Source organism: Scomber japonicus, chromosome 1 (assembly GCF_027409825.1).
Source record: "Scomber japonicus isolate fScoJap1 chromosome 1, fScoJap1.pri, whole genome shotgun sequence".
Taxonomy (NCBI): domain Eukaryota; kingdom Metazoa; phylum Chordata; class Actinopteri; order Scombriformes; family Scombridae; genus Scomber; species Scomber japonicus.
Window position 1 is genome coordinate 7,587,150 of NC_070578.1, and position 25,417 is coordinate 7,612,566.

The 25,417-nt window shown below is 38.3% G+C and overlaps 1 protein-coding gene across 1 annotated transcript in view; it reads right to left on the reverse strand.

Moving 5' to 3' along the window:
• The window catches only part of si:ch211-186j3.6 (neural-cadherin), a 334,099-nt gene that overhangs the window by 229,996 nt on the left and 78,686 nt on the right, over positions 1-25,417 (reverse strand). The window contains exons 2-4 of the mRNA XM_053316841.1: positions 14,202-14,399; positions 12,110-12,335; positions 3,661-3,865 (exon numbers count right to left, since the gene is read on the reverse strand). Coding sequence (XP_053172816.1) covers positions 3,661-3,865; positions 12,110-12,335; positions 14,202-14,399 — 629 coding nt within the window. The remainder of the gene's footprint in view (positions 1-3,660; positions 3,866-12,109; positions 12,336-14,201; positions 14,400-25,417) is intronic.

Sequence of the window (25,417 nt, forward strand, 5' to 3'; positions counted from 1 at the left end):
CTATAAGCTATTTAAACAGTAGCAACTGATTAAATAGCAAACTGACAGCGTGTCACTTGCATAAATTAAGTCAGCATCTTAAAATATCGAACAATAGTTATGATTACATTCTCAATCCTACAACCTATTTCAAAAATGACTTCTACCATCAAAAAGCCCACAAATAAAGGTTTAAAACAATAAGAAACATGTCTTTAGCTGGGATGTGTCATTTTCAACACTACAAGACTAACAGAATTAGATGTAAAACAGAGAGGAGTCACAGAAATGTAGCTGCAGGATTTTAGTGAAATAAACTCCAGCAATATTTGCATATTACTGTACATACACGACCAACTGCTTGCTATAGGTTTGACATTGCTTAAAATGCAACGACATGCATATTTATTACGAGTGGAGCTTAAAATATAAATGAACTTGTTATTTTTCTGTTTCTGCAGAGATGAACCTTCATCCCAGAGCAAGACATGACAGAACAACACCTCAAGGTTTGTTAGTTTTTGTCTCTGAAAGACCTGATGTGCTCATATATAATTTGGCAGAGTGGGTCATTAGGAGGGAAACAGTGGCTAATTCATCCAGGAAATCAATCCAACCAGGTGTGCAGTCTACATATGATAAGCAGGCAATTGCACAATGCTGTTTATTTATTTGGTAGACAAAATGATGCAGGCTCTGTACTCAAAATAGTCAAAATAGTTGCGGCGGTGTGGCTTCTTGTGTCTCGTAAAAATGATATACGAGGAGGCCAGTCATCAGTACAACTACTCAAAACAGCACAAGCTTATTAAACACCATTAAAATATTTCATATTTTCACTAGCAAAGGTTATACTCTGATACAGGTTTGGTTTGAAGTCTACATTAAAAGATCTAAAACTTTATGTTTACATCAACAAGTATGTATCAGATGCATGTATCAGATGCATTGACTGACATACTCTTGTTTACAGGTGCTGGTCATATAATTAGAATATCATGAAAAAGTTGATTTATTTCAGTAATTCCATTCTTAAAGTGAAACTTGCATAATGTATACATTCATTCCACACAGACTGATATATTTCAAGTGTTTATTTCTTTTAATTTTGATGATTATAACTGACAACTAATGAAAACCCCAAATTCAGTATCTCGGAAAATTAGAATATTGTGAAAAGGTTCAATATTGAAGACACATAATGCCACACTCTAATCAGCTAATTAACTCAAAACACCTGCGAAGGCCTTTAAATGGTCTCTCAGTCTAGTCCTGTAGGCTACACAATCATGGGGATGACTGCTGACTTGACAGTTGTCCAAAAGACGACCATTGACACCTTGCACAAGGAGGGCAAGACACAAAAGGTCATTGCTAAAGAGGCTGGCTGTTCACAGAGCTCTGTGTCCAAGCACATTAATAGAGAGGCGAAGGGAAGGAAAAGATGTGGTAGAAAAAAGTGTACGAGCAATAGGGACAACCGCACCCTGGAGAGGATTGTGAAACAAAACCCATTCAAAAATGTGGGGGAGATTCACAAAGAGTGGACTGCAGCTGGAGTCAGTGCTTCAAGAACCACCACGCACAGACGTATGCAAGACATGGGTTTCAGCTGTCGCATTCCTTGTGTCAAGCCACTCTTGAACAAGAGACAGCGTCAGAAGCGTCTCGCCTGGGCTAAAGACAGAAAGGACTGGACTGCTGCTGAGTGGTCCAAAGTTATGTTCTCAGATGAAAGTAAATTTTGCATTTCCTTTGGAAATCAAGGTCCCAGAGTCTGGAGGAAGAGAGGAGAGGCACATAATCCACGTTGCTTGAGGTCTAGTGTAAAGTTCCCACAGTCAGTGATGGTTTGGGGTGCCATGTCATCTGCTGGTGTTGGTCCACTGTGTCTTCTGAGGTCCAAGGTCAACGCAGCCACCTACCAGGAAGTTTTAGAGCACTTCATGCTTCCTGCTGCTGATCAATTTTACGGAGATGCAGATTTCATTTTCCAACAGGACTTGGCACCTGCACACAGTGCCAAAGCTACCAGTACCTGGTTTAAGGACCATGGTATCACTGTTCTTAATTGGCCAGCAAACTCACCTGACCTTAACCCCATAGAAAATCTATGGGGTATTGTGAAGAGGAAGATGCGATACGCCAGACCCAACAATGCAGAAGAGCTGAAGGCCACTATCAGAGCAACCTGGGCTCTCATGACACCTGAGCAGTGCCACAGACTGATCGACTCCATGCCACGCCGCATTGCTGCAGTAATTCAGGCAAAAGGAGCCCCAACGAAGTATTGAGTGCTGTACATGCTCATACTTTTCATGTTCATACTTTTCAGTTGGCCAACATTTCTAAAAATCCTTTTTTTGTATTGGTCTTCAATATTGAACCTTTTCACAATATTCTAATTTTCTGAGATACTGAATTTGGGATTTTCATTAGTTGTCAGTTATAATCATCAAAATTAAAAGACATAAACATTTGAAATATATCAGTCTGTGTGGAATGAATGAATATAATATACAAGTCTCACTTTTTGAATGGAATTACTGAAATAAATCAACTTTTTGATGATATTCTAATTATATGACCAGCACCTGTATATGCTTAGACATGTAAAAAAATATCCTTCAAGGCATAAAATACTGTACTTAGCTATTAAAATGAACAACATGGGTTGAAAAGTCGTGAATGAAGATATTTTCTGGAGCTTCTGCACAGACCCAGCACAGGTGATTTAATCACTAACAAACAACTTATTCAACGTCCAGCTGGTTCTACACACAGCAGCAACACAACACAACACCTTTAGCATCCAGACAAACCATAAACAGCTCAAAATAAGAGCTACAAACCATCAACAACAAAATAACAAGAGTTAAATAGCATTACACACAAAGAGCCGCAACAGGACATTTAACTGGCGGGAAAGAAACCGAAGTGATCAAAGAGACAAAGATACACACAGACACAGAGTGTATTCCACTCACGTTTTTTAAAGTCCGTGCGCTGTCTCTGGAGGTGTCATTAAATCACCTGTTCTCACTCCTGAACCTGTGCAGGTTTTTCTTTTTCTTTTTTTGAAATCCAATTTATGATGTCCATTTTGTGTGTGTGTGGTGGACTTCACAACAATGATCACTTGAGCATCACTATAAGCTGTCAGTCGGGCTGTGACATTAACCAGGTAGGGACGGGACCGCCGTCAGCAACTCAGCGTTCAAATGCACCAATAATTGGCCGTAGCCCTGTTGTGAGTCTTTTTTTCTTTTCTTTTTTTAATGATGTTGGATGTGCCCACTTGACATGTAGGTGGCACAGGCACACCTGGGCACAGCCAATGAGCAAATGAAAACATGTGTCCGATCAGAGCCACCGTGGGGAAGGGGTGTGGGGATGTAGCTGGAGATGGGGGAGTTCTACATAAATCCCCCTGCACATACACCCTATATTACAATCACCACTGCTCACCACAATATAACAGCTGTTTTCAAGCCAGTTTAGATGTCACTGAAGTGTTTCCGAACTTTTGTCCGAGAAGAGACAACAGCTTGGAATACAACAGATCAGAGTAAAAAGACGACCCTGCTGGTAGAAGACTTGTGTTGCAAATATTACTGACGAGGGAACCTTGTAATGTCAGAAAATCTCTAAGTTCACACACACCTATGAACACACACTAACCTCTGCTGCGCTGCTCATGCTTTCCAGGCCTTCGCTGGCTCGCACCAACAACAAGTAGCGATGCTGGTCGCTCTCATAGTCAATAGGTCGGGTCAGGCTGATTTCACCGGTTTCGGTGGAGATAGAGAAGAGGCTGCTGGGATTGATGAGGAGGCTGTAGCTGATTGGTTTCTTCTGGAAAGACACAGCAGGTGTGACCAGGAAGCTGTAAGACAAGGAGGAAAATGGACACCATTGACTGAACTGTACTGGGAGAAGTAGAAGAGAATACAGTTTACAGTATATATGTGTGGCAGTATATATGTGTGGCAAGTTAGAGTGATGTAGAGGAGAATTCAGTACACTAGTAGAACCTTTTCAATCGTGTAAAGATTTGAATAACCTGAACTGAAGAACTTGTAAGGCTTTGATTCTAGGTAAAGTATATATATGCTCAACACCTAGGATATACAGCACTAGGCGAGCATTAGGTGAATCTACACAGCGTTTTATACATGTGGCCCCAGGAGGTGAAGCTGACCAACGTCATGAACAGATTTGATGGAGTGCAATCATCTCTGAGATTAGGTTTTCCTTGAAGTGAAAATGAAATACAGCAATGTAGTATTTAATTGCACTACTGTGAATAAATATTCCACTCCTGGAAACCTTCTTCAAAAACAACCACACAATCTGTGCATTACTGGAAATAGTGTACTCCCAAACACAGTGCACACAATTTGCAGTTAGTGAGGACAAATTATAACACAGCAAAGCATAAATGTTAGACATTACAAGAGAGAATATTGTCTGCATTGTGAAATCTACATCATTGTAGTGTGTAGCTAAGCACACTACCTGCATTTTCAATTTCATGTAGTGGAAAAAGGCCAAGTGGAGCGAGTCAGGGTTGAGTAGAGAAAAGCGAAATAGATTAGAGCAAAGTGTATTCCTTTATGTGAAGGGACTGTGTAGACTACACATCATAAAGCAGACTTGATTATGGTACATTTCTGTACAGAAAGGAGAGGAGTTCAGTAGGATATTGCTTGGAGCAGATAAGATTTGTGTTGAGTAGATTTGAATATATCATGGTCTGGAATGGAATAAAGGACAGAGTGAGATATGTTTCTGTACAGCAGCGGAGGAGAAAGAGCAAAAAGACTAGTATTGTATGGAGTAATGGCTGGGACATACAGTTGAAAACAATATTATGAAATTAAACATATTTTTCCAATTCCAGTTCATATATCACGATAAGACAGATTAATGTAAAATCACAAAATATTCTAAATGACGCCTGTAGCAATGACACGTGTTCATTATATTAGACAATCATTGCTGTTACTTTGGTAGTGAATAAAGGTATCACCTTTAGATAATAAAAACCATTGTGCAGCACTTTTTGATGATTTATCTAAAGCAGAGGTGTCAAGCATACAACCCAATTTGACCATTGCATCATAATATATATGTATTATAACTTTGCTATAATAAGTCATGTATTCACAAAACAGATGAACAGCCTGTGATGTCTTAAGAAAGATGTGTGCAATTTCAACAAAATGATGTCTCAGTTTTTTACAGATTATTTTGCACAGAAGCTGCTGATTGACAACATTTTGCACTATTTTCAATATATGGATGGTTTTTAATATGATCACAAGATGTATTCATTGTTTTTTCCAGAGAATTATATTCTGGTCAGGGTGGAAAAAAACCTCTGAAGCAGCAGAAAAATTGGAATTACTTTTCTGCAATTTTCATACTTTGCAAATGTATCCAGAGGGCTGAATTGGACCTCTGATCTAAAACGTGTGTTAAATGCTGACAAAATAACGTTCATGCTATTTTCAGAGCCAGAACTATAGACTATAATGATTTTAGTATTTTTACTAGTAATGGATTAATGACTGAGAGAGTCACAGAATATAAATATCTCAGAATCTGGATAGATGAAAAACTGACATTCAAATTCCACATAGATAATCTTATGTGTCGACTCAGACAAGAGGTTGGTTTTGTAGGAAAGGGGTTGTCAAGGCCGTTTTTATGTCAGTCCTGGACTATAGTGATGTAATTTATAGACATGCAACCACTTCAACCCTCAAACCTCTTAACTCTGTTTATCACTCAGCCTTAAGATTTATTGCTGGAGATGTTTATGGTACACACCATTGTATTCTGTACAATAATGTAGGATGGCCCTCTCTCCAAGAGAGACGTGATACTCACTGGTATCTCTATCTATATCGCCCTTGTCGGAAAATGATTGCATTACCTTTCAAAACTGCTTTGTCACCCAGATGGACTCAAACCTGCTCTACTGACTGGCTTTTACTTCATGTTCCACGAGTTTGGTCTGAACTTAGGAAAACTGCTTTTAACTTTAGAGTACCTGACTCATGGAATAAAATGAAGCCCCTCCTTAAAATAAGCACACTTATACCTTTTGGGCATTTTAGAAAATGTGATCTTAAACATCCCAACATCTACAGTACTTTTCTGTCTTTGTAATTGACTCAATACTACTACTACTACTACTTTTACAAACCTAAAACAAAAAACAATCACCAATTTTGCTGGTTTATACAGTTTGATACACTTCCATTCATTCATAACGGATGCCTTTAAGTAAGCTCAGTTCAAAGTCAAGTAGAGTGGAAGAAGAGCAGATAAGAAAAGAACAAGTTAAAGTATTTAAGACCAATGTGAAGTGAAGAGGAGAGTAGCGCACAGTACAGTAGAGACAAGCAGACTTCTGTAGGAGTTTCCACCAGAGCAGCGCTGACTATGATAAAGGAAGGAAGTGGAAAGGGGGCATACAGCCATAAAACACTGAGTGCTTGTTATTTATTAGATGTGCTATCTGGCGTTGAAGTGATTTCCCTGATGAAATCATTGTAAACAACAAGACTGGAATATCCACACTACTGGTTTGCCAAATGTGTCAGTCAAAGTAAAGAAGCTGGAGGGAGATAATGAGACCAATCCAAGGACACTAGTCATAAGTGTAGCACTTTCATCAGACCTGGGGCTCTGTGTATGTGTGTGTGTGTGTGTGTGTGTGTGTGTGTGTGTGTGTGTGTGTGTCTAATGTGTGAAAGGATGCAGGCATGAGTATCTGTGTGACATGCATATTTAAACATATAACACTGATACACAATGACTAAATGTGTTATTAAACTGTGTAGAGACCATGCATTATATCCATCACAGACCACTGCATTCCTAGTTCAGCTTTTACAATGTAACGCTCTGTGTGTGTGTGTGTGTGTGTGTGTGTGTGTGTGTGTGTGTGTGTGTGTGTGTGTGTGTGTGTGTGTGTGTATGTGTGAATCAGTATTTGCAGGCAGCGATTTAACTTGTGCGCCGCATATAATGCTCAAGGCTAAATGTGTCATGCTCAAACCGTAGAAATCTATGATGCACAAACGTGAAATGTGAAGATGTGTTGGCACAGCCGGAAAAAGAGAAATATGTTTACTCTTTTTTTTTTCTGCAAGGTTTGTTCATACGTGACATTTCATCGTTAGCACAATAAACAGCCAAAATTGCCATATAAAAGCGACATGTTCCGCTTCATTTGTGAGGAAAGTTAAAAGAAGAACTTTACAGAAATTTAGCAGCTTCAGAAATGAAAAATGACCCAAAGCAGTTAGAAAATATTAACAACTGAACCGTCAAGTTAGATACTAAAGATTTCTTTCTAAACTGCATGACAGGAGGTAGTCAAGGTGACAGTGACATAAATGTTAAAGGAATGAATATTGCTGTGTACTCCACAGACAGTGATGTTGCCCTGTCAGGTGCAAAGCAAGATGATACTTGGACAAAGACCTGCAGGAAAACCCTGAGGCAACTGTCAGAGTGAGACAAGTTTCCTAAAGCTACTGAACTGGAGAAGTATCCTGTGTTGAAATATGCCAGTTAAAAAATCATAAACTCTACAACCCTGACAGCGAATTGTTTGATAATGATGATGTGAAGTTTTAGTTATAATCTTCCATTTTAGGTCATTTCAGTATCACATTTAAACTCCAAATGTATTCAGATTAACGTGTTATGACTTCAGGTGAAATGAGAGGGTTTTTTGCCCTGTGGAGAAAGAAAACTTTCTATAGGAGAAAGTCACTATAATTGTAACATTTTTCACTCTTTACAAATAACCCAGAGATTTTTTTTACCTACATTCCTAATATTTTCAGGCATGTGTAATATTTATCTGCTATCATATACTACTTAAAGTTTTTCAATAGTGAAGACAAGTCATAACTAAGGAATTAAACTAAAAGCACATGAGAGTCTTAATTGTAACACTTTAAACTGTGGTGGTAACATGGCTAAAAAGCAGCATTAAACAAATTGTTTCCATGGCAAATCGCCAATATTATTAAAACTTTTGTTAGTGCATTACTGGTAATTATAGAGCAGATGAGACCGCTAACTTCCAGTTAGCTCTCTGCTAAATTGACTGGGGATAAAATCATTTAATTGTGTTGCACTTATAGACTTTCCTAATGTTATCCGACTGAATGGATCACATTCTGATAGTGAAACAAATCATTTTGTTTTTTAAGATAACTTCAATAATGAGACATAATGGCAAGGTGTTTGGAAAACCAACCAATCAAAAACAGATACTTTTATAACTAATCTGGATTTACCAACAATAGCAGAGCAAACGATGAATTTAGATGCTCCTCTTACCTTAGAACTCAATAAAGCCCTGAATTTAATGCAAAATAAATCACCTGGACTAGATGGACCTCCAGCTGAATTGTACTGACACTTCTGGGATACGTTATCACCACTATTTATAGAGTAACTGCAAAAATTAAAGATACCTTTATCATACAAAACCATGCACATGAATACCACTGTTATGACACTTCTATTAAAAGCCCAGTAAAGACCTGACCCACCCTTGCAGCTACCATCCTCTCTCTCTAATCAACACTGACTTAACAATGATTACCAAAACCCTAGCAACCAGAATAGAGACAGCCCCCCCCACCCCCATGCTAATCTACTCTGACCAGACAGGCTTGTTAAAAAAAACCATGCATCAGATATCATCCATAGGCTTTTTAACTTAATTAGTACATCACATCAAAACTAAATATTAAATGGATCACACTGCGCCAGTTTGGTTTTGGAGAGTCGTCCATCCATTGTGTAAGAACGCTGTACACTTTACCTCAGGTCACAACAATCATTATAGATAGGGTGACCTCACCGAGCTTGAGAGCTCATCAGGGAACCAGATAAGGATGCCTAATCTCACCATCCCTATCCCAGCACTTTGACAAAACAATAAAAGTGGAGGAATTCAGCTAATTCATAACGCAAAATTAGTCTTTACACAGATGACTTACTATTATACTTACAGAATACATATGTCTCACTATGGGAAAACCAATATCATCATTAAGAAACCATCCATCATCTCTCACTAAATTCTAACAAGTTAACTACTACTGTCTGAAGATGCTGGGGATTCTGCAACCCAACATCCCCCGCCCCCCTCCTAATTCACATTGGCAACATAAAATATTCAGCCATTAATATTTCTCCAAGGCTATCTTCAACCTCAATTACACCCCATTGCTAAAATAACAGAAGATGAGTTCAAACGCTGGACCGAGTTCCCACTCACTCCGGTTGGGTGAATCGCTACAGTAAACCTTACCTCACATTAATCATTTTTTTCCGTGGTTCCCACCACCCCCGCAAACAAGTGGTTCAAAGCTCTCGACTCATTAACTGCCAAATTTTACAAGAAAGACAAAAAACATAGAATCTCACTTTCAATAATACAAGATGAAAAATTACAATGTGACCCAGCCAAACTTTCTCCACTGCTTCTTGTTAAATCAACTGCAATATTTATCCAAATGGACCCAAAACACAGCTACAATAGCCCATGTCTTTCCCACAACAATCAATCAAGTAACTGAACTACTGTGAGAACACAATCTCCTCAACTCTGACATCTAGGTGGAAAACCAATAACATTAATAAATCATCACTAGAACCATGCAGATACGTACCCAATTTTGACACAATCTGGACTATCACCTGCACAACACCCCTGTCTCCTTCACATCATGGCAACATAAGGGAATTATTTGTGTCCATCATTGAAATCTAGGTTTATATCCAAAGTTAACACAACCAACAACACATTACGACCTTCATGACATCACGACATCATGAAAATCAAAAACTCATCTCAAAACTTGATATCTGTCTTAGATACCGCCATAACACTCCTGGCTGGGTTCTAATCTTAAAAAACATTGATCACCACAAACACAAATTTGCAACTTATACAATATAAAACTATCCATAAAACCCATATCATCCAAGGTAAAATGTTTAAAATAGGATAAGATGAAGCAGACACTTGTTGACAATGCACTCTGGGTAGCAAAGACAATTGTTTTTTATGTCACTTGAGCCTGCCAACCAGTTCACTCCCTTTCGATTGCAGTAACTGAGAATCTCTCCGATATCTTGAGCTGCAGAATCCCAATGCCTCCATCCCTCTGCCTGCTAGGAGGTATCACAAATATAAATGCAGAAATCCATTACTAATTTCTCTAACTGTTGCTCAGAAAATCTAGAAAATCTAGTCATATCACGCACTGGATTAACATTCATACTGAACACAACACATTTCAGTAGAGCAAAATAACAGCTTACAGAAAGAACAATATATAAAGTATTTAATGAAACCTGGAAAACATTCTTAGGTCTTCTAAAGTCAAAACATAAATCCCCCATAGAGCAAAGCCTAACAGCCACAAGTCCCTATAATTACCATATCCAATACATTCACCATGCATACAGGTATATTCACAAACACACAATAGAAAAATGCAATCTCCTCTGTTCCTCTTTCTTTTCCTCTTTCTCCTTACTTCCTCACTCACATAATAATGACATTACATTGTATAATTTCCCTGACATTTACTTTGCATTTTTATTATTGTGTTATATATTATTGTTATATATGTGTTATATATTATTATGTTATATATAGTTAATATTACTCATACTTATATATACTATGTTTTCTATTTCTTTCAATCTGTCATAATCTTGTTGTGTATGGGCTTTATAGTGTGTACAGTCTGATGCTGCTGATGTGCTGGATGCCTAACCAGGAAAAGAGATCATATTTCTCCCTTTTTAGCTTCTCTGCACTGGCTTCCTGTTAAATCCACAACAGAATTTAAAATCCTTCTCATCATTTAATGGTCAGGCACCACCATACAGTATCTTAAAGGGCTCATAGTATTCTGCTACCCAACTAGAATACTGCAGATGTACTTGTGGTTCCCACAATCTCCAAAAGTAGAAGAGGAGGATGAGCCTTCAGCTATCAGGCTCTTCTCCTGTTGAACCATCTTATAGTTTGGCTTCAGATGGTAGACTCTCTATATTTAAGAGTGGGCTTAAAACTTTCCTTTTAAAAATAAATAAATAAATAAAAAACTTATAGTAACTGCTGGCCAGGCATGCCTTAGACCAACCACTAGTTATGCTTGGACTGCTTCCCATGATGCAGTGAGATCCTCTCTCCTCTTCCCTCTCTCCATCCGCATGCATTCATGTACCATTAATGCATATTACTAATTTAGCTTATTCCCCAGAGTTTGAGTTTATGTTTGGAGTGGCAGGTCTGCTAGTGGTGAAGGTAGAAGGTAGAATCACTGAATCACAAAGCGAAAAGGAAAAAAGGAAAGACAAAAAGAAAAAATAGAGAAGGGAGGGAGAAAAAGGGTTACAACTCAGAAAGACCCTCAGATAATTAGCTCCCTCATTGGGGGTCTAGAAGCTGTTCAGGTTGGGAAACAGGGTCTTCTCACATGATGGTTAGTCTTCTCCCAAGGGTCTGGCACACATCCATTAGCCACTACAAACATTTTTATGTAGAAAACCCACCTCCCACCTCTGCCCTGTTCTACTGGTGGATGGTGCTCTCTGCTACTCCAATCCCAGCTCTACTTCACCTGCCTAAGTCTAAAAGAACAGCTGCCTAGTCTCTTTAAAAAACCTGCCAACCATCCAACAACCTTATTTTTTCCACTCAAGTATGAAATATAAATAAATGTAGAAGGGGAACCTCGAACTATAAAAGTGAAAGGAAATAGCTGTCAAGTTGTTTTTCTTTTGTTCTTTATTCCCTACACAGTCATGAACCGTATCAATTTGTCCTTTACACTTATTCTCTATTTTTGGTCAATATAACTGTAGTATTATGTGCATTGTTTTGTGTGTGTGTGTGTGTGTGTGTGTGTGTGTGTGGTATTCTTTTTGGGTGTTTTTTTTTTTTTTATTGACCAGAGACAGAGGTCCACACTTGGTATGTGTACAATGAGAGTCTGTTAGTAAAGCAAGTAGGTATGTGTGTGTGTGTGTGTGTGTGTGTGTGTGTGTGTGTGTGTGTGTGTAAACTCACGGCTGTCCTTCAGGGGTGTTTTCCGGTATGGCGATGGTGAAGGAGGCGTTGGTGAACTGTGGCGGCCGGGCTCCAGCCACCACAGAGACGACGGCGGGGGCGCTGCGGCTGCCCAGCCTATCAGCTGCCACCACTGTCAGCAGGTACTCCCTGTCCCGCTGCAGAGGAAGACCTGTAGTTCGTACCTGGCCAGTCTTCCTATCGACCTCGAAACGCCCATCACCACCTGCAGACATAAATCAATCTGTTTGCTGATATGACCACTGTGTCCTTTTGATAAAAAAGAATCAGTCAAAGATTCAACACCCCTTGTGCCACCTTCAACAGGAAGACCATAATCTAAATGAGTTTTGATGCATCATTGCACACAGATAAAATCATTTGATTTGTTGGAAAGGAGATGGAATGAAAAATAACCAACTGCAAAACAACCTTTTATCTATACTAGATAACCTGACGTAGGTGAGGTAAACAAAACTTAATTAGTCATTAGATGGAAACACAAAAAACTCCAAGAGGTAAGAGCTGATGTTTTAAGATATGACTGAACCACAGACATTTTGACTTATCAAAGAAGGAAAAGCATAGATGTAAATAATAACGCTAGCGAGTACGCACCGTAACAGTGGCTCACCTAAATACAATGCAGCTCACATTAATGTTATCAATTCCACTCATGTTTTTCCTGCTTTGACAAGTCAAAATGTCTGCTGTGAGAAGGATCTATTAGCAGCATAATGATAAGTGTCTCTCACTAAAATGATGAACTAATGAACTTTGGAGATGAAGAGATTTATAATTATGATGCAAGTTCATCCAAGTTCAGCCCAATCCTTTTCTTCCACACTTTTACCGATAGTTTCAGGTTGAGAAGGTTTTTAGCATAAAAGGATAGATAGTGGGATAAATAACAACCTCTGAACACATCATTTCCTTCAGTAAAAGCTCAGAGTTGACCCATGTGAACGACTTTGCGTGTGCAAGGCGAGAGGCATTTTAAATACTGCTGCATTCAAGCGCTGTCACAGAAATACATGAGAGCATGAGCCAATAAAGTGACAGATGTGCCTTGACAGTCAGTTTCCCCAAGTAGCTGAGATGCACGAGGGCAGACAGACTGACACTTTGATGTTCAAATTCATGCACTATATGTAACATAACAGAATGTGATAAGACCTTCATCCAAACTATATTGCATGTATTTTTTAAAAAGTTATCGTTATTGACTCTTATCTCACAGTTCTGCATCCACAAAATAATTCAACACAATGCTCAGACGAGGTACACAAAAGGACTGTGAGAGATGTGTTTAAGCTTTTAATGGATAAAACATCAATTGAAAGGATTGTAAAGTTTGGTCTAGACAGTAACATCAATGTTTATGTTTTTTTTGTGTAATTTCTATTGTTAGTTCATTTTTGTCATCCTCATGGGGAAAATTGGAAGACTTGTCTCTTTATAGGTAATGCTTTAGCAGACTGCAAAAAACGGGCAGAAGAAATCATTACATGCCAGACAATAGGAAAAGCAATTATTTTGGCGGAGTGGAGAAATGAATTACATTATACTGGAAAAAGAACTACATGCGCACCAAATGGTTATTGGCTTGGTGGGAGCTCACATTTCAACAAGCGACAGAAACTAACTTAATTCTACAACATGGGAAACAAAACACAAGAAGTGTTGACTATGATATGTCCATTCCCTCCATATTACACACACTAATGATCAAACACTGATGTGAACTCAAGCAGGCCACAGATATTATTTTATTTTGAAATGGGACAACCTGTGACAAATGGCCTCTCCAGAGGTTTTCTAAATAAATGAATGAATGGTGGTGTGGTTACTCTCACAGGCTTATATATTTCACTGACTATTTCACTGCAGACGTTTTCATTTCTCATAGCAGGAGAAGCACAGGTGTTATTAATAACATTAAGAATCACTCTGTTCCGTTTAAGTGCCCCGGCAAGCACAACCCCAGCATCCTGGCACAAACCCACTTCCTCTAACCTTGTGGTTAGAAAAAATAATCTGATATCAACTTATTAAACCATAAGGCATGCGGCTAAAGCAAGAAATAACTTACCATCAGACAGGAAGTACTCCACTTCACCGTTGTTGCCTTCATCCCCGTCATGAGCGAGGAGCTTGTACACCAGCGAGCCAGCGGGGGTATCAGGGGAAACCACAGCGAGGTAGGGAGCAGGAACCATGCTCCACTCTGGGACATTGTCATTTACATCAGTCACAGTCAGCTCCACTCTGACCAAGTACCACTCTGAACCTGAAGGAAGAGGAAAAGGAGAAGAGAGCAGCTTAGTTAGGGTTCATTGGTGCTGACTGGCATACCAAATCTAAGGCAGATGCCACATTTGATAAGATTGTTGAACAGTCATTTTGAGTAAATGTGAAGTAATATTTAAGTTCTGGTAAATACGTAAAATGAAAAGTCAAGGAACACACTATTACAATCCGCCAAATAAGAAAAGATGTTTTTCTGTTTAGAGTAAAGACCTTTTTGTTCTAAGTACAACACTTCAACCCCAGCTTGATCTATTCTAACACATTTGATAGGCTCTTACCATTATACAACAAACAATGACAATATTCCTGCAGTTGTCCTGGTAAATGAGTAAGATGAAAAAGCAAGGAACACACTATTGCAAAAGGTAATTTTCAGTAATGTGTCTTGTGTGTTCCCTGGGAATTTCTTACAAATTGTTGAGCGTCTACCCCAAACACACTCCAACCTCCCGCTGGGTCTATTTATTAGCATGATCAATGTCTAATAAATGAAAAACACAGTGCTTGATGTACCATTACCTTTAAACAACAAACACTGACAACATTTGTGCACTTGTCTTGGTAAATGAGTAAGATGAAAATTTAAGAAATACGCTATTACAATCTATCCGATAAGAACATGTATTTTGTAGTTTAAACATCCTTTTTATGAAGTGTCCCTGAGAATTTGTTAAAAGCTGTGGAGAGTCTACACACTCCAACCCCCACTAGGTCTATTTATTAGCTTCATCATTTGTGTCTAATACAGTACTATGTTTCTTTCTTTGTGTTTAGCTTAAAAACACAGTGCTTAATGAACCATTACCATTATACAAAAAACAATGACTATATTGGTGCAGTCGTCCTGGTTTTGCAATACACCCAACTAAAGCTATTTTTCTGTTTAGAGTAAAGATCCTTTTTTTTCTGTCCCTGAGAATGTGTTACAAACTGTTGAGAGTCTCTCCCAAACACACCCTGACTCCAGCTACATGTAGGTCTAGTTATTAGCATGATCACTTGTGTCTAATATAGTACAACCTTTCTTTGCATTTGTCTTACAACGTACATTGACGTACCATTACCATTGTACAACAAACGATGACTATATTCTAGCAGTTGGGAAGAGATAGTTGAAGGAGGTGACATTTGGACTTTGTTCTGTGAGCTAGCCAAAACAGCTAGTGTCAGCAGCTATGTCAGCCAACATCAAGAATCGAGCTAATGGAAGTCCCCAGAAAAAGATTTCAGAAACACTTAAAAGTTCACAACAATATCCACATGATATTGTTTTGATGTTTTCTCTGGTTTGTGTTTCAAGTTTGGAGCACCCTTATCACACACAGACACAATGAATGACAAAAAGGTGAATGTGTTTGTACTTTCCTTTCCAAATGCAAAAGTCCTTATTATCTGTCAAGTGTGTTTGTTTCTGTTTTGTCTATGTGTTTTTGTGAAGTGTTTGTCTCAGTGGAGCACCACTCTGTTCTCTATCAGGCCAACAACTCTTTCAGCAGAACATGCCATGTGACATTGAACATTGAGTGTTTTACTCTAGAGAATATCATTCCAGCAGTCAGTACAGATGACTAGCAGGCTAAGGTAGCGGTGCTGCCAGTTTAAAAAAGAAATAACTGTAAACAAACCGGTGCCGACGAGAAGGGGACGAGAGCAGTTTACACAAGTATGAAACCTAATGTGTATGTTTTGAGTATTTGTCAGGTTACAATGCTTACACAAGCATAACAAGTTCCAAATACTTGTTCCTTCACACAACACTTTATGAAACTCCATAACTCAAATTAGTCAATCAACATAAAAATCTGCTAATATTTCAAAAATTATAATTTTCTGCTTTTCTTTGTCATATAATAGTGAACTAAATATTGTCACCATGGGTTCTTAGAAATTGTGACAAACTTTTTTTTCTCCAATTTTTTTACATTTTATAGACTGAATGAACAGTTAGTTCATTGAGAAACGTGGCAGATGAATCTCTAATGAAAATAATGATTTGCATCCCTAGACAATCTGAGGTGTTCTCAAAGCCCACGGGAGCAATTTATAACAAATATTGATCATTACAGCTCCTACTATTAAGCATTTAGCAAAGCAATGAATGAGAAGCAAAACAGAATTTCAGCAAGAAGTGTTTTCAATTCATTTCTCATTTTTTATGATTTCATTTTTGCAAAGATTAGCTTTTATTCAAACCAAATACCAAAAGGTATTCAAAACTCATCCAGCATTCTTCCTCTCTTACCGCTCTTATTCAGTTACAGTAATTTCTATTTAACTGTTATCCGCCTCAGTTTCTTTCCTGAATGTGACATGTGGACGCAAACATAGGAAATATGATCCAAAAGAAACTGAGAGAAGGCCTTCTCTGCATCTCAACTAGTAATTATAATCAGGGCTGTGCTATCGCCAGGCACCCATAGTAAACAGCAATCATACTGACACATGCAAAACACACCAAGGTCCCACAAAGACCTCATCAGTACATCCACCATCACCACACACACACACACACACACATCCACACGCAGACAATACAAGAAATACTGCACAGTGGTGTTTGCTGGCCACAGCAGGGGAGCCGAGGAGCAATTTCAGATCTGGAGCCAGAGGATTGCTCTCAGTCGTGTCACTTTTAGTACCTGTTGAACAGAAATGGCTCCATAACAAACTATTAGCACTGTAATTGTTCTGTATTTAATTACCGTTGGCTCAACAGCGAGTCCATGTGATGCATTTTCTCAGTCAGTCTTTACATTTTACCTTCCCTGACTGCGACAACACACACGAAAACAGGATGAAGATGCACGTGACTACACGGTAAATGATGGAATAGTGGATAGACGAGGGAGAGCGAAAGAAAAAAAGCACTATTCTCAAAGGGAGGGGGTGCAATCAAGTAATGTAGAGCACAGCGAGAAAAAAATGGAAAAGAAAAATAAGAGTTGAGTGTCGCATGAAAAGGATTAAGAGTGAAACACAGGGGCTGAGGAATGACCCTGTGGTTGTTATAGAAACAGCAGAACGACGAAAAGTGGAAGATGGAAGAATTAAGAAGGAAAAGAAGGGAGAAAAAAAGAAAGCAACAAGCAAGCAATTGCATAAATCAATGGCATTAGAGAAGAGAGCAAGCAGGGGAACGTTACAAGGAAAAAACATAAGCGGACATCAAAAGAAGACAGAAGAGCCGAATTAACCAGCCAAATCTTACAAAATATATAGCGCTACTTGACTCTGGGGTTGGACCAATGTATTTGTTGATGATCTCTCTCTTTCTTCCTCCCTCTCTCTATCTCCCTCCCTCCCTGTGGTCGTAACAGATTCAGAATTAATTGGCAAAAGGACAATGCAGCTTTGGGGAAGAAGGGAAGGCATTACCCAGATAATAAATCACCAGGCTAATATACAGAGCACTATGCCAAAATGTGTCTAACAGCCACGCACACACACATACAGTATGCAAACGTGCACGCACACACATACACACACACACACACACACAGTCCTTTTTCACTAATAATGATCATCAGTGGATTAGTGGCTAATGAAGGACCATAGGGAGATACAGCTTGGTGCTAATGCCATCCCTCACACTAATGCATCTCACTGGATCTAATGATATGTTGCAATCTCTAGAAACAGTGGGACCGGCAATACTAATAATGCTACAGAAGGCTTTTCCTTTGGCATTGACCTCACTGCTCCAATTGGTTGGCAGTACAAGCATTGCTACAAGTTCATTTTTCTCACAGCGCTTTCTTGTTATCTTGTTTGCAGAGCACCTTTATATAGAGTCATGAAACTCTATGCACAAACACAGCAGAGTGGAGCAAGTCAGTCTTTTCTCCCATTGTTGGCAATAAGGTGGATATGACCAATCCACCACACAATGTTGGCATTTAAAAGTGCTGAGCGTGCTGTAAGATCAAGTGGCTTCATTCTCAATAGACACAAACCAGGTTGTGTTGTAAAGATCACAGGCGCTGTCGTAATCAGTAACCACAATATTACTTCATCAGGTATATTAAGGATGTGCAGAGAGCCCAGTATGTATCCGTATTTGTTTAGTCAGCAAAATTATATGTATCCCTATTCAAATAAAAGTTAAAAAAAATGTTGTTTTTATGTTTACTACACTTACTACAGCATATTAAAGTGTCATAATACTATTATAATAATTATAAATACTTCATATTGGTTTATGGTTGTCATAAACCCAGCAATAAAAACATATAACCACGAACATCATTGAAAAGAAATTAGTTTAAAGCTAACATGCTAAGCTAAGTTAACATTCTAATACTAACTTAAATCAAACCTCAAACTGCCTGTTACTGTTTTGAAAAGAGAACAGCTATAAGGACGAACTTGCTAACAGTTGTTAAAGCTCAAAAACAGGTGCTAGCTAAGCCACGTATCTTATATAACCCATATCGCTGGCACCAACACGTCCAGAAACTGCTCAGTCAGCAGCAACCTAAACATAACGTTAGCAGTTGCTAGCCCCAAACCGAGTGCCAAGCAAATAGCATTTTGTTGCTCCTTGACAATTTGCATGTATGAAAATTGGTTAACATGCATATGTTTGGTGAAAAAATGTCCCCTTTCCATGCAATTCAGCCTCATTGCGTAAAGAATCTGAGTCATTCTCTTCTGCATTAATAGCCACATGTAAATTATTAGCTTCATCTGAGAGTTGGCGGTAAATGAAGGGCACTCACTCATTCACTCACCCACGCTCTCTCACTCTTTAAATCTCCAACCTTGTGAAGCTTGAATGATATTGAATTGATATTGAATAATACAGTATCAAGGGAAAACATTTCAGTCAGACATTAGGAATATCAGGTAGGTAAAGGGGTTTTAGGCTTACCTTGGACTTTCACCTACTTAAAAATAAAAATGTCCTGACAGCTCTGATGGAGCTCAGGATTCATCAATAAGGGCTAACGTCAGCCTGGTGCCGCATGCACAAGGCGCACAACCTCTTTCCCAGTTTGGAGACACACTTATCATTTCAACTGCATCCAGTTACAAAACATCAGTATGTTTCTGCAATACATTGAGTATCCCCTGAACAAGGGGATACAGACATGAATATATCATATAATATCATGTTTCAGACCTGCATGAGTCACATTAATAACTGTATTCTGAAATTAGACATTTCAGTGGATTATTATGTTGCAGATGTGAAATACTACAGTTTTTTTTTCAGTTTTTTATACACCAATTTGTGTGCTAGAATGTGGAGAAAAAGCTTGAAAACACTGGAAACCACTACACTGACACTAAACAGGGTCAAGCTGCTCTGGTAGTTGCTGAAATGTTCAAGTCTGGACCAAAGTGGTGGACAAACTGACCAGCCAGCATTGTCATCCCCGTGGGTACACAGCTAGCATTGCTTTAACATGTTCTTGCTCATTCTTAGAAAAAGCAGTTTTCTTTTAATGTGGTTGTAAGTTAAACTCACTGGTTATGCCATATGTTCCTGACATTACATACCCTGCAAAGTCTGATTTTAACTGATTGTCAGCATATCATTTTGATTGGGGGGAAAAAAAAGAAAAGAAAAGAAAAACTAGTTAAAGATAAGATACCTGAGTCAGCTCTGAAGTGTTTTTGGGGGAAAAAGGAAAGATAGGGAAACAAAGAGTGGCAATGAAGAAATCCACTTGTACTGCTGAATACTGAGTTTGATTATCAATGTATATTTTCTTTCGATTGCCATAAAACTCACTATTAAATACAAATTGTATCCAGTAGGATGAGTAATTTTTGGCATCGTAAATTCTGAAGACTACTAGTGTTGCTTTTAGAATGAATTTCTGCTATATTTCTATGAAGAAAATATGTTGCCAAGTCAAATATTTTGCTATGACAGCTGATAAGATAAAATGGGACAGTCACTGCCAGTTAAAAAGGACATCAAATGATTCAGCTTAATTAAAGAACAATTGAATTTTATGTTTGTTTGTTTGTTTGTTTAATGGTTAAATCCAATTATCAGTTCAGTAAAGGCTAATGTAGTAAATTGGTGTTTTATTGCACCTGGTAGCTTAGGAGCATACCAGTCTCAGTTCAGAAAAATGTCCCATTTTAGTGTTTTATTTATGTATTTATTTGTTTGTACCATTTTACCCTAAGCATTCCATTAAAATGGGGCGATCACTCAAACCTTTCCCCATAAAAAGGGTTAGGGTTAGCATACTGTTGGTCAAGTTCATACAATTCAAAATTTTATAATAATTGTTGTTGTTAAACCCATCATTTTAGCTGTAGTACTGTTACCAAAAAGAGAAAATCACCACATATCAATTCCTTAAACCAGTGATTTTGTTCAAATGTTTGCTCCATCCATCTTAATTATCTCAGACCAATCAAAATTATTGTTTCATTGTTTGTAGCAACAATGCAATAACATGTTTGGTGAATGGTTGCTAATAATTAAAGAGCCCAAGATGTAAACCTTACTTGTCCCAAATTACCTGATGTCCCAAAACCCTAACCCTAACCCTAACCCGAGAAATATAACAAAAAGGTGTTAATGCTATGATCTACAACCTGCCCCTACTGGCTCGCCATAGCTTATATCAGACTAAAGACACTGAGTTAAAAGTCAGCTGGTCTGTTTCTTGGTAGCCAACAATAAAGTTAACCTTGACTAACTTTTTGTAGTTTTAGTTGAACCATATGTAAAATAATACATTTCTCATCTACTCTACACTGTCATTTAGAAAGTGTTGCCAGGCTCCCTGGTCTTTTTGGTTATTTTAGTAACAATTAGGTGGGTTAGGATGCTGCCCATAGGTGGTGATTATAATAATACCCAGGTGATGCAATGTCCTAGCTAGTGTTTTATACACAGGTGTCGGTCATATAATTAGAATATCATGAAAAAGTTGATTTATTTCAGTAATTCCATTCTTAAAGTGAAACTTGCATAATGTATACATTCATTCCACACAGACTGACATATTTCAAGTGTTTATTTCTTTTAATTTTGATGATTATAACTGACAACTAATGAAAACCCCAAATTCAGTATCTCGGAAAATTAGAATATTGTGAAAAGGTTCAATATTGAAGACACATAATGCCACACTCTAATCAGCTAATTAACTCAAAACACCTGCGAAGGCCTTTAAATGGTCTCTCAGTCTAGTCCTGTAGGCTACACAATCATGGGGATGACTGCTGACTTGACAGTTGTCCAAAAGACGACCATTGACACCTTGCACAAGGAGGGCAAGACACAAAAGGTCATTGCTAAAGAGGCTGGCTGTTCACAGAGCTCTGTGTCCAAGCACATTAATAGAGAGGCGAAGGGAAGGAAAAGATGTGGTAGAAAAAAGTGTACGAGCAATAGGGACAACCGCACCCTGGAGAGGATTGTGAAACAAAACCCATTCAAAAATGTGGGGGAGATTCACAAAGAGTGGACTGCAGCTGGATTCAGTGCTTCAAGAACCACCACGCACAGACGTATGCAAGACATGGGTTTCAGCTGTCGCATTCCTTGTGTCAAGCCACTCTTGAACAAGAGACAGCGTCAGAAGCGTCTCGCCTGGGCTAAAGACAGAAAGGACTGGACTGCTGCTGAGTGGTCCAAAGTTATGTTCTCAGATGAAAGTAAATTTTGCATTTCCTTTGGAAATCAAGGTCCCAGAGTCTGGAGGAAGAGAGGAGATGCACATAATCCACGTTGCTTGAGGTCTAGTGTAAAGTTCCCACAGTCAGTGATGGTTTGGGGTGCCATGTCATCTGCTGGTGTTGGTCCACTGTGTCTTCTGAGGTCCAAGGTCAACGCAGCCACCTACCAGGAAGTTTTAGAGCACTTCATGCTTCCTGCTGCTGATCAATTTTACGGAGATGCAGATTTCATTTTCCAACAGGACTTGGCACCTGCACACAGTGCCAAAGCTACCAGTACCTGGTTTAAGGACCATGGTATCACTGTTCTTAATTGGCCAGCAAACTCACCTGACCTTAACCCCATAGAAAATCTATGGGGTATTGTGAAGAGGAAGTTGCGATACGCCAGACCCAACAATGCAGAAGAGCTGAAGGCCACTATCAGAGCAACCTGGGCTCTCATGACACCTGAGCAGTGCCACAGACTGATCGACTCCATGCCACGCCGCATTGCTGCAGTAATTCAGGCAAAAGGAGCCCCAACGAAGTATTGAGTGCTGTACATGCTCATACTTTTCATGTTCATACTTTTCAGTTGGCCAACATTTCTAAAAATCCTTTTTTTGTATTGGTCTTAAGTAATATTCTAATTTTCTGAGATACTGAATTTGGGGTTTTCATTAGTTGTCAGTTATAATCATCAAAATTAAAAGACATGAACATTTGAAATATATCAGTCTGTGTGTAATGAATGAATATAATATACAAGTCTCACTTTTTGAATGGAATTACTGAAATAAATCAACTTTTTGATGATATTCTAATTATATGACCAGCACCTGTATATGATTCCGGGCTTTCCATCATAAGACACCGGTAGTCCTTCAGTGATAAAAGTCCTTGCAAACATTCCTTTTCACTAGGTAAGACCTGAGCTGGGTCAAAATGTCACTAATAAAAGCTTGAGGGAGCTGTGAGTTTTGTGTACACACACTTTTTTAGTTGTTTTGTTGCAAACATCCAACATCATATCCAGTGAGAGGGGTTGACTTACAGGTTTTAAAACCTAAATCGTGTCCAAGTCTCACTCAATAGACTAAATCACTTACACTCACACCTCTTTACCCTTTTCTCAAACTTGGGAATTATTGTGTAGTCTGAGGCCGTTTGATCTGACAGACAGTGCTGCATCTTGTCCAGTCACATGCTCCTACAACTGTCTGAACCAGAGCAGACAGCACTATTTTCATTGCTCGCTATAGCTATAGCAAGAAATTACACAAACAGTATTGTACAAACAGCAAATATTAAAGAAATTGTATTTTAGTACTTTCAATTCTTCCTATTCAGGCTATCAGTGAGGTGTAGCAAATTGCCTCATTGACCATAATGAAATTGTATAACAAAGTGTCTGGGTTTTGTGCTTTTACACACAATGTGAAGCACATATTACATTCCTGTGTTGTTATTGCCTTTTCTTTATAAGACAATGGCTGACAGTAAAGCTGACACTGTTAAGTCTTAACACTGAGGTATATCTGAGAGCTCCACAGACATCAGTGTGGACTGCACTGATAAACTGCAGCTGTTTGCTGCGGGCTACATCCAGTGGTGTGCAAATGAGTCTGCTTACTTACAATAAATATGCGATTTACTTGATGTAATTTCATTTTATGATTGTTATGAAAGCTTTCATTGTCCTTTTTTATATACTGAATATGCAGTTATTTGTTATTTCATCATTCACTACTGTTGTTTGCATGAAGCTACACATAATGGGATAGACTTATCATCAGATTAGCAAATCAATCTCATAAACCTTCTTCACAGTCTTGGGGAGGAGGAGGATGAAGATGACTGGGAGTCAGCCATCTCACCTCATTGCACTGTTTTTACTAATCACACTGACAGAAAGCTCCTCATACTTCTGCTCTTTTGATTTATTATTTTATTTTTTTCATTGTTACTTTTATGTTAAGTTTTGATTCTCTTTTTTGTTTGGGTTTTTTTAACTTTTGGAATAACAAACCTGCCCCAATTTACAGACAGTCTATGACTGTGCTGATGATTATTTCACATAGACAGAAGTAGAAAAGTGTTCATTCTGAGTCACTCTGCTTTTAGTTCATCACAGGGTTATCACTGTTATTTTGGATGAGTGTCTTATTAGAACAGAGTGCAATATTCATACTACATTTGGTATTTTGTCTGTAGCCTTTCTACAACTCCATCACATCTCTAGTGTGGTTCCAATCTCCTCTGAAACTGTTCAAACAACCTGTTCTTCTTTCTTCTTTTAAACTTCAATTGTGCATTACTGACTGAATCTCTCCCTCCCACTGCCTCTATTTGTTAAGATGAAACACTACTTTGATGATGCACATTAAAAACATGATAAACTGTGTCTTATATTTATATATCTTATAACACATGAAGTGTATCACTAATTAATTTAAGGCTGATCAATCATGGAATATGGAAGAGAAAGAGAGATGTGATTCAGCAAAAGGACATAACTGAAGCCCAAAAAACAGATGAACATTCACAAAATCTGACTGCTGAAGATGACTAGATACTGATTACCGTGAAAATGTATCATTAAATATTAATTTTATGTCAGTCATGAATAAATCATATACACATTTATATGCATTTAAAAGTGAATTCCGTGCTTCTGAGACAAGACATGAACTTTAGACAGCCGGAAATATTCCAGTTTTCAGTCAACGCCTGCAGGTGTTTCAATCACACAAGTATTCTAAGTAGAGATGTCATGAGGCGGTCCACAGGACTGGGACCTAGACTGATCCAGGCAGGGTTTGATGAATCACAATGATCCATTTCTGCTCCTCTGTTAACCAGACAACACCAAAAACATAGACGCTACATGTGCTTATTTGCCTAACAATAATTTAAATCTTTGTATGGGCTCTATTTTTTCTGTTCAACTTAAATTTAAATTAAATTTAACTTCAAATATCTATACAGATGTGTATTATAAGAAAGGCAGAGTTGGTCAATAAGACCTTCTCTAAAATAAATCTGTATTAAATGTACCATATGACAATACATATTCTAAAATTGCATATGGAATATTTTAGTAGTGGCCGTCCCTATATTGCCCACCTGTACTCACATTTATAAATGTCTGTACAGGTAGAAAATAATAAAATACCCCTGAAGGACTTGAAGTTAGTTGGACTTCAACTGACTTCAATTCTCCAGCATTCACAAAGTTAAGAATTACAGGTTTAATTTCATATTGAATCACCTCTTAGCTCCACAGGATTCTCAACTAAAGCCCCAGACATCCACTAACACCATAAACACCCATGCTAAACTTCATTCTGCTCTTGCAGCAGGATA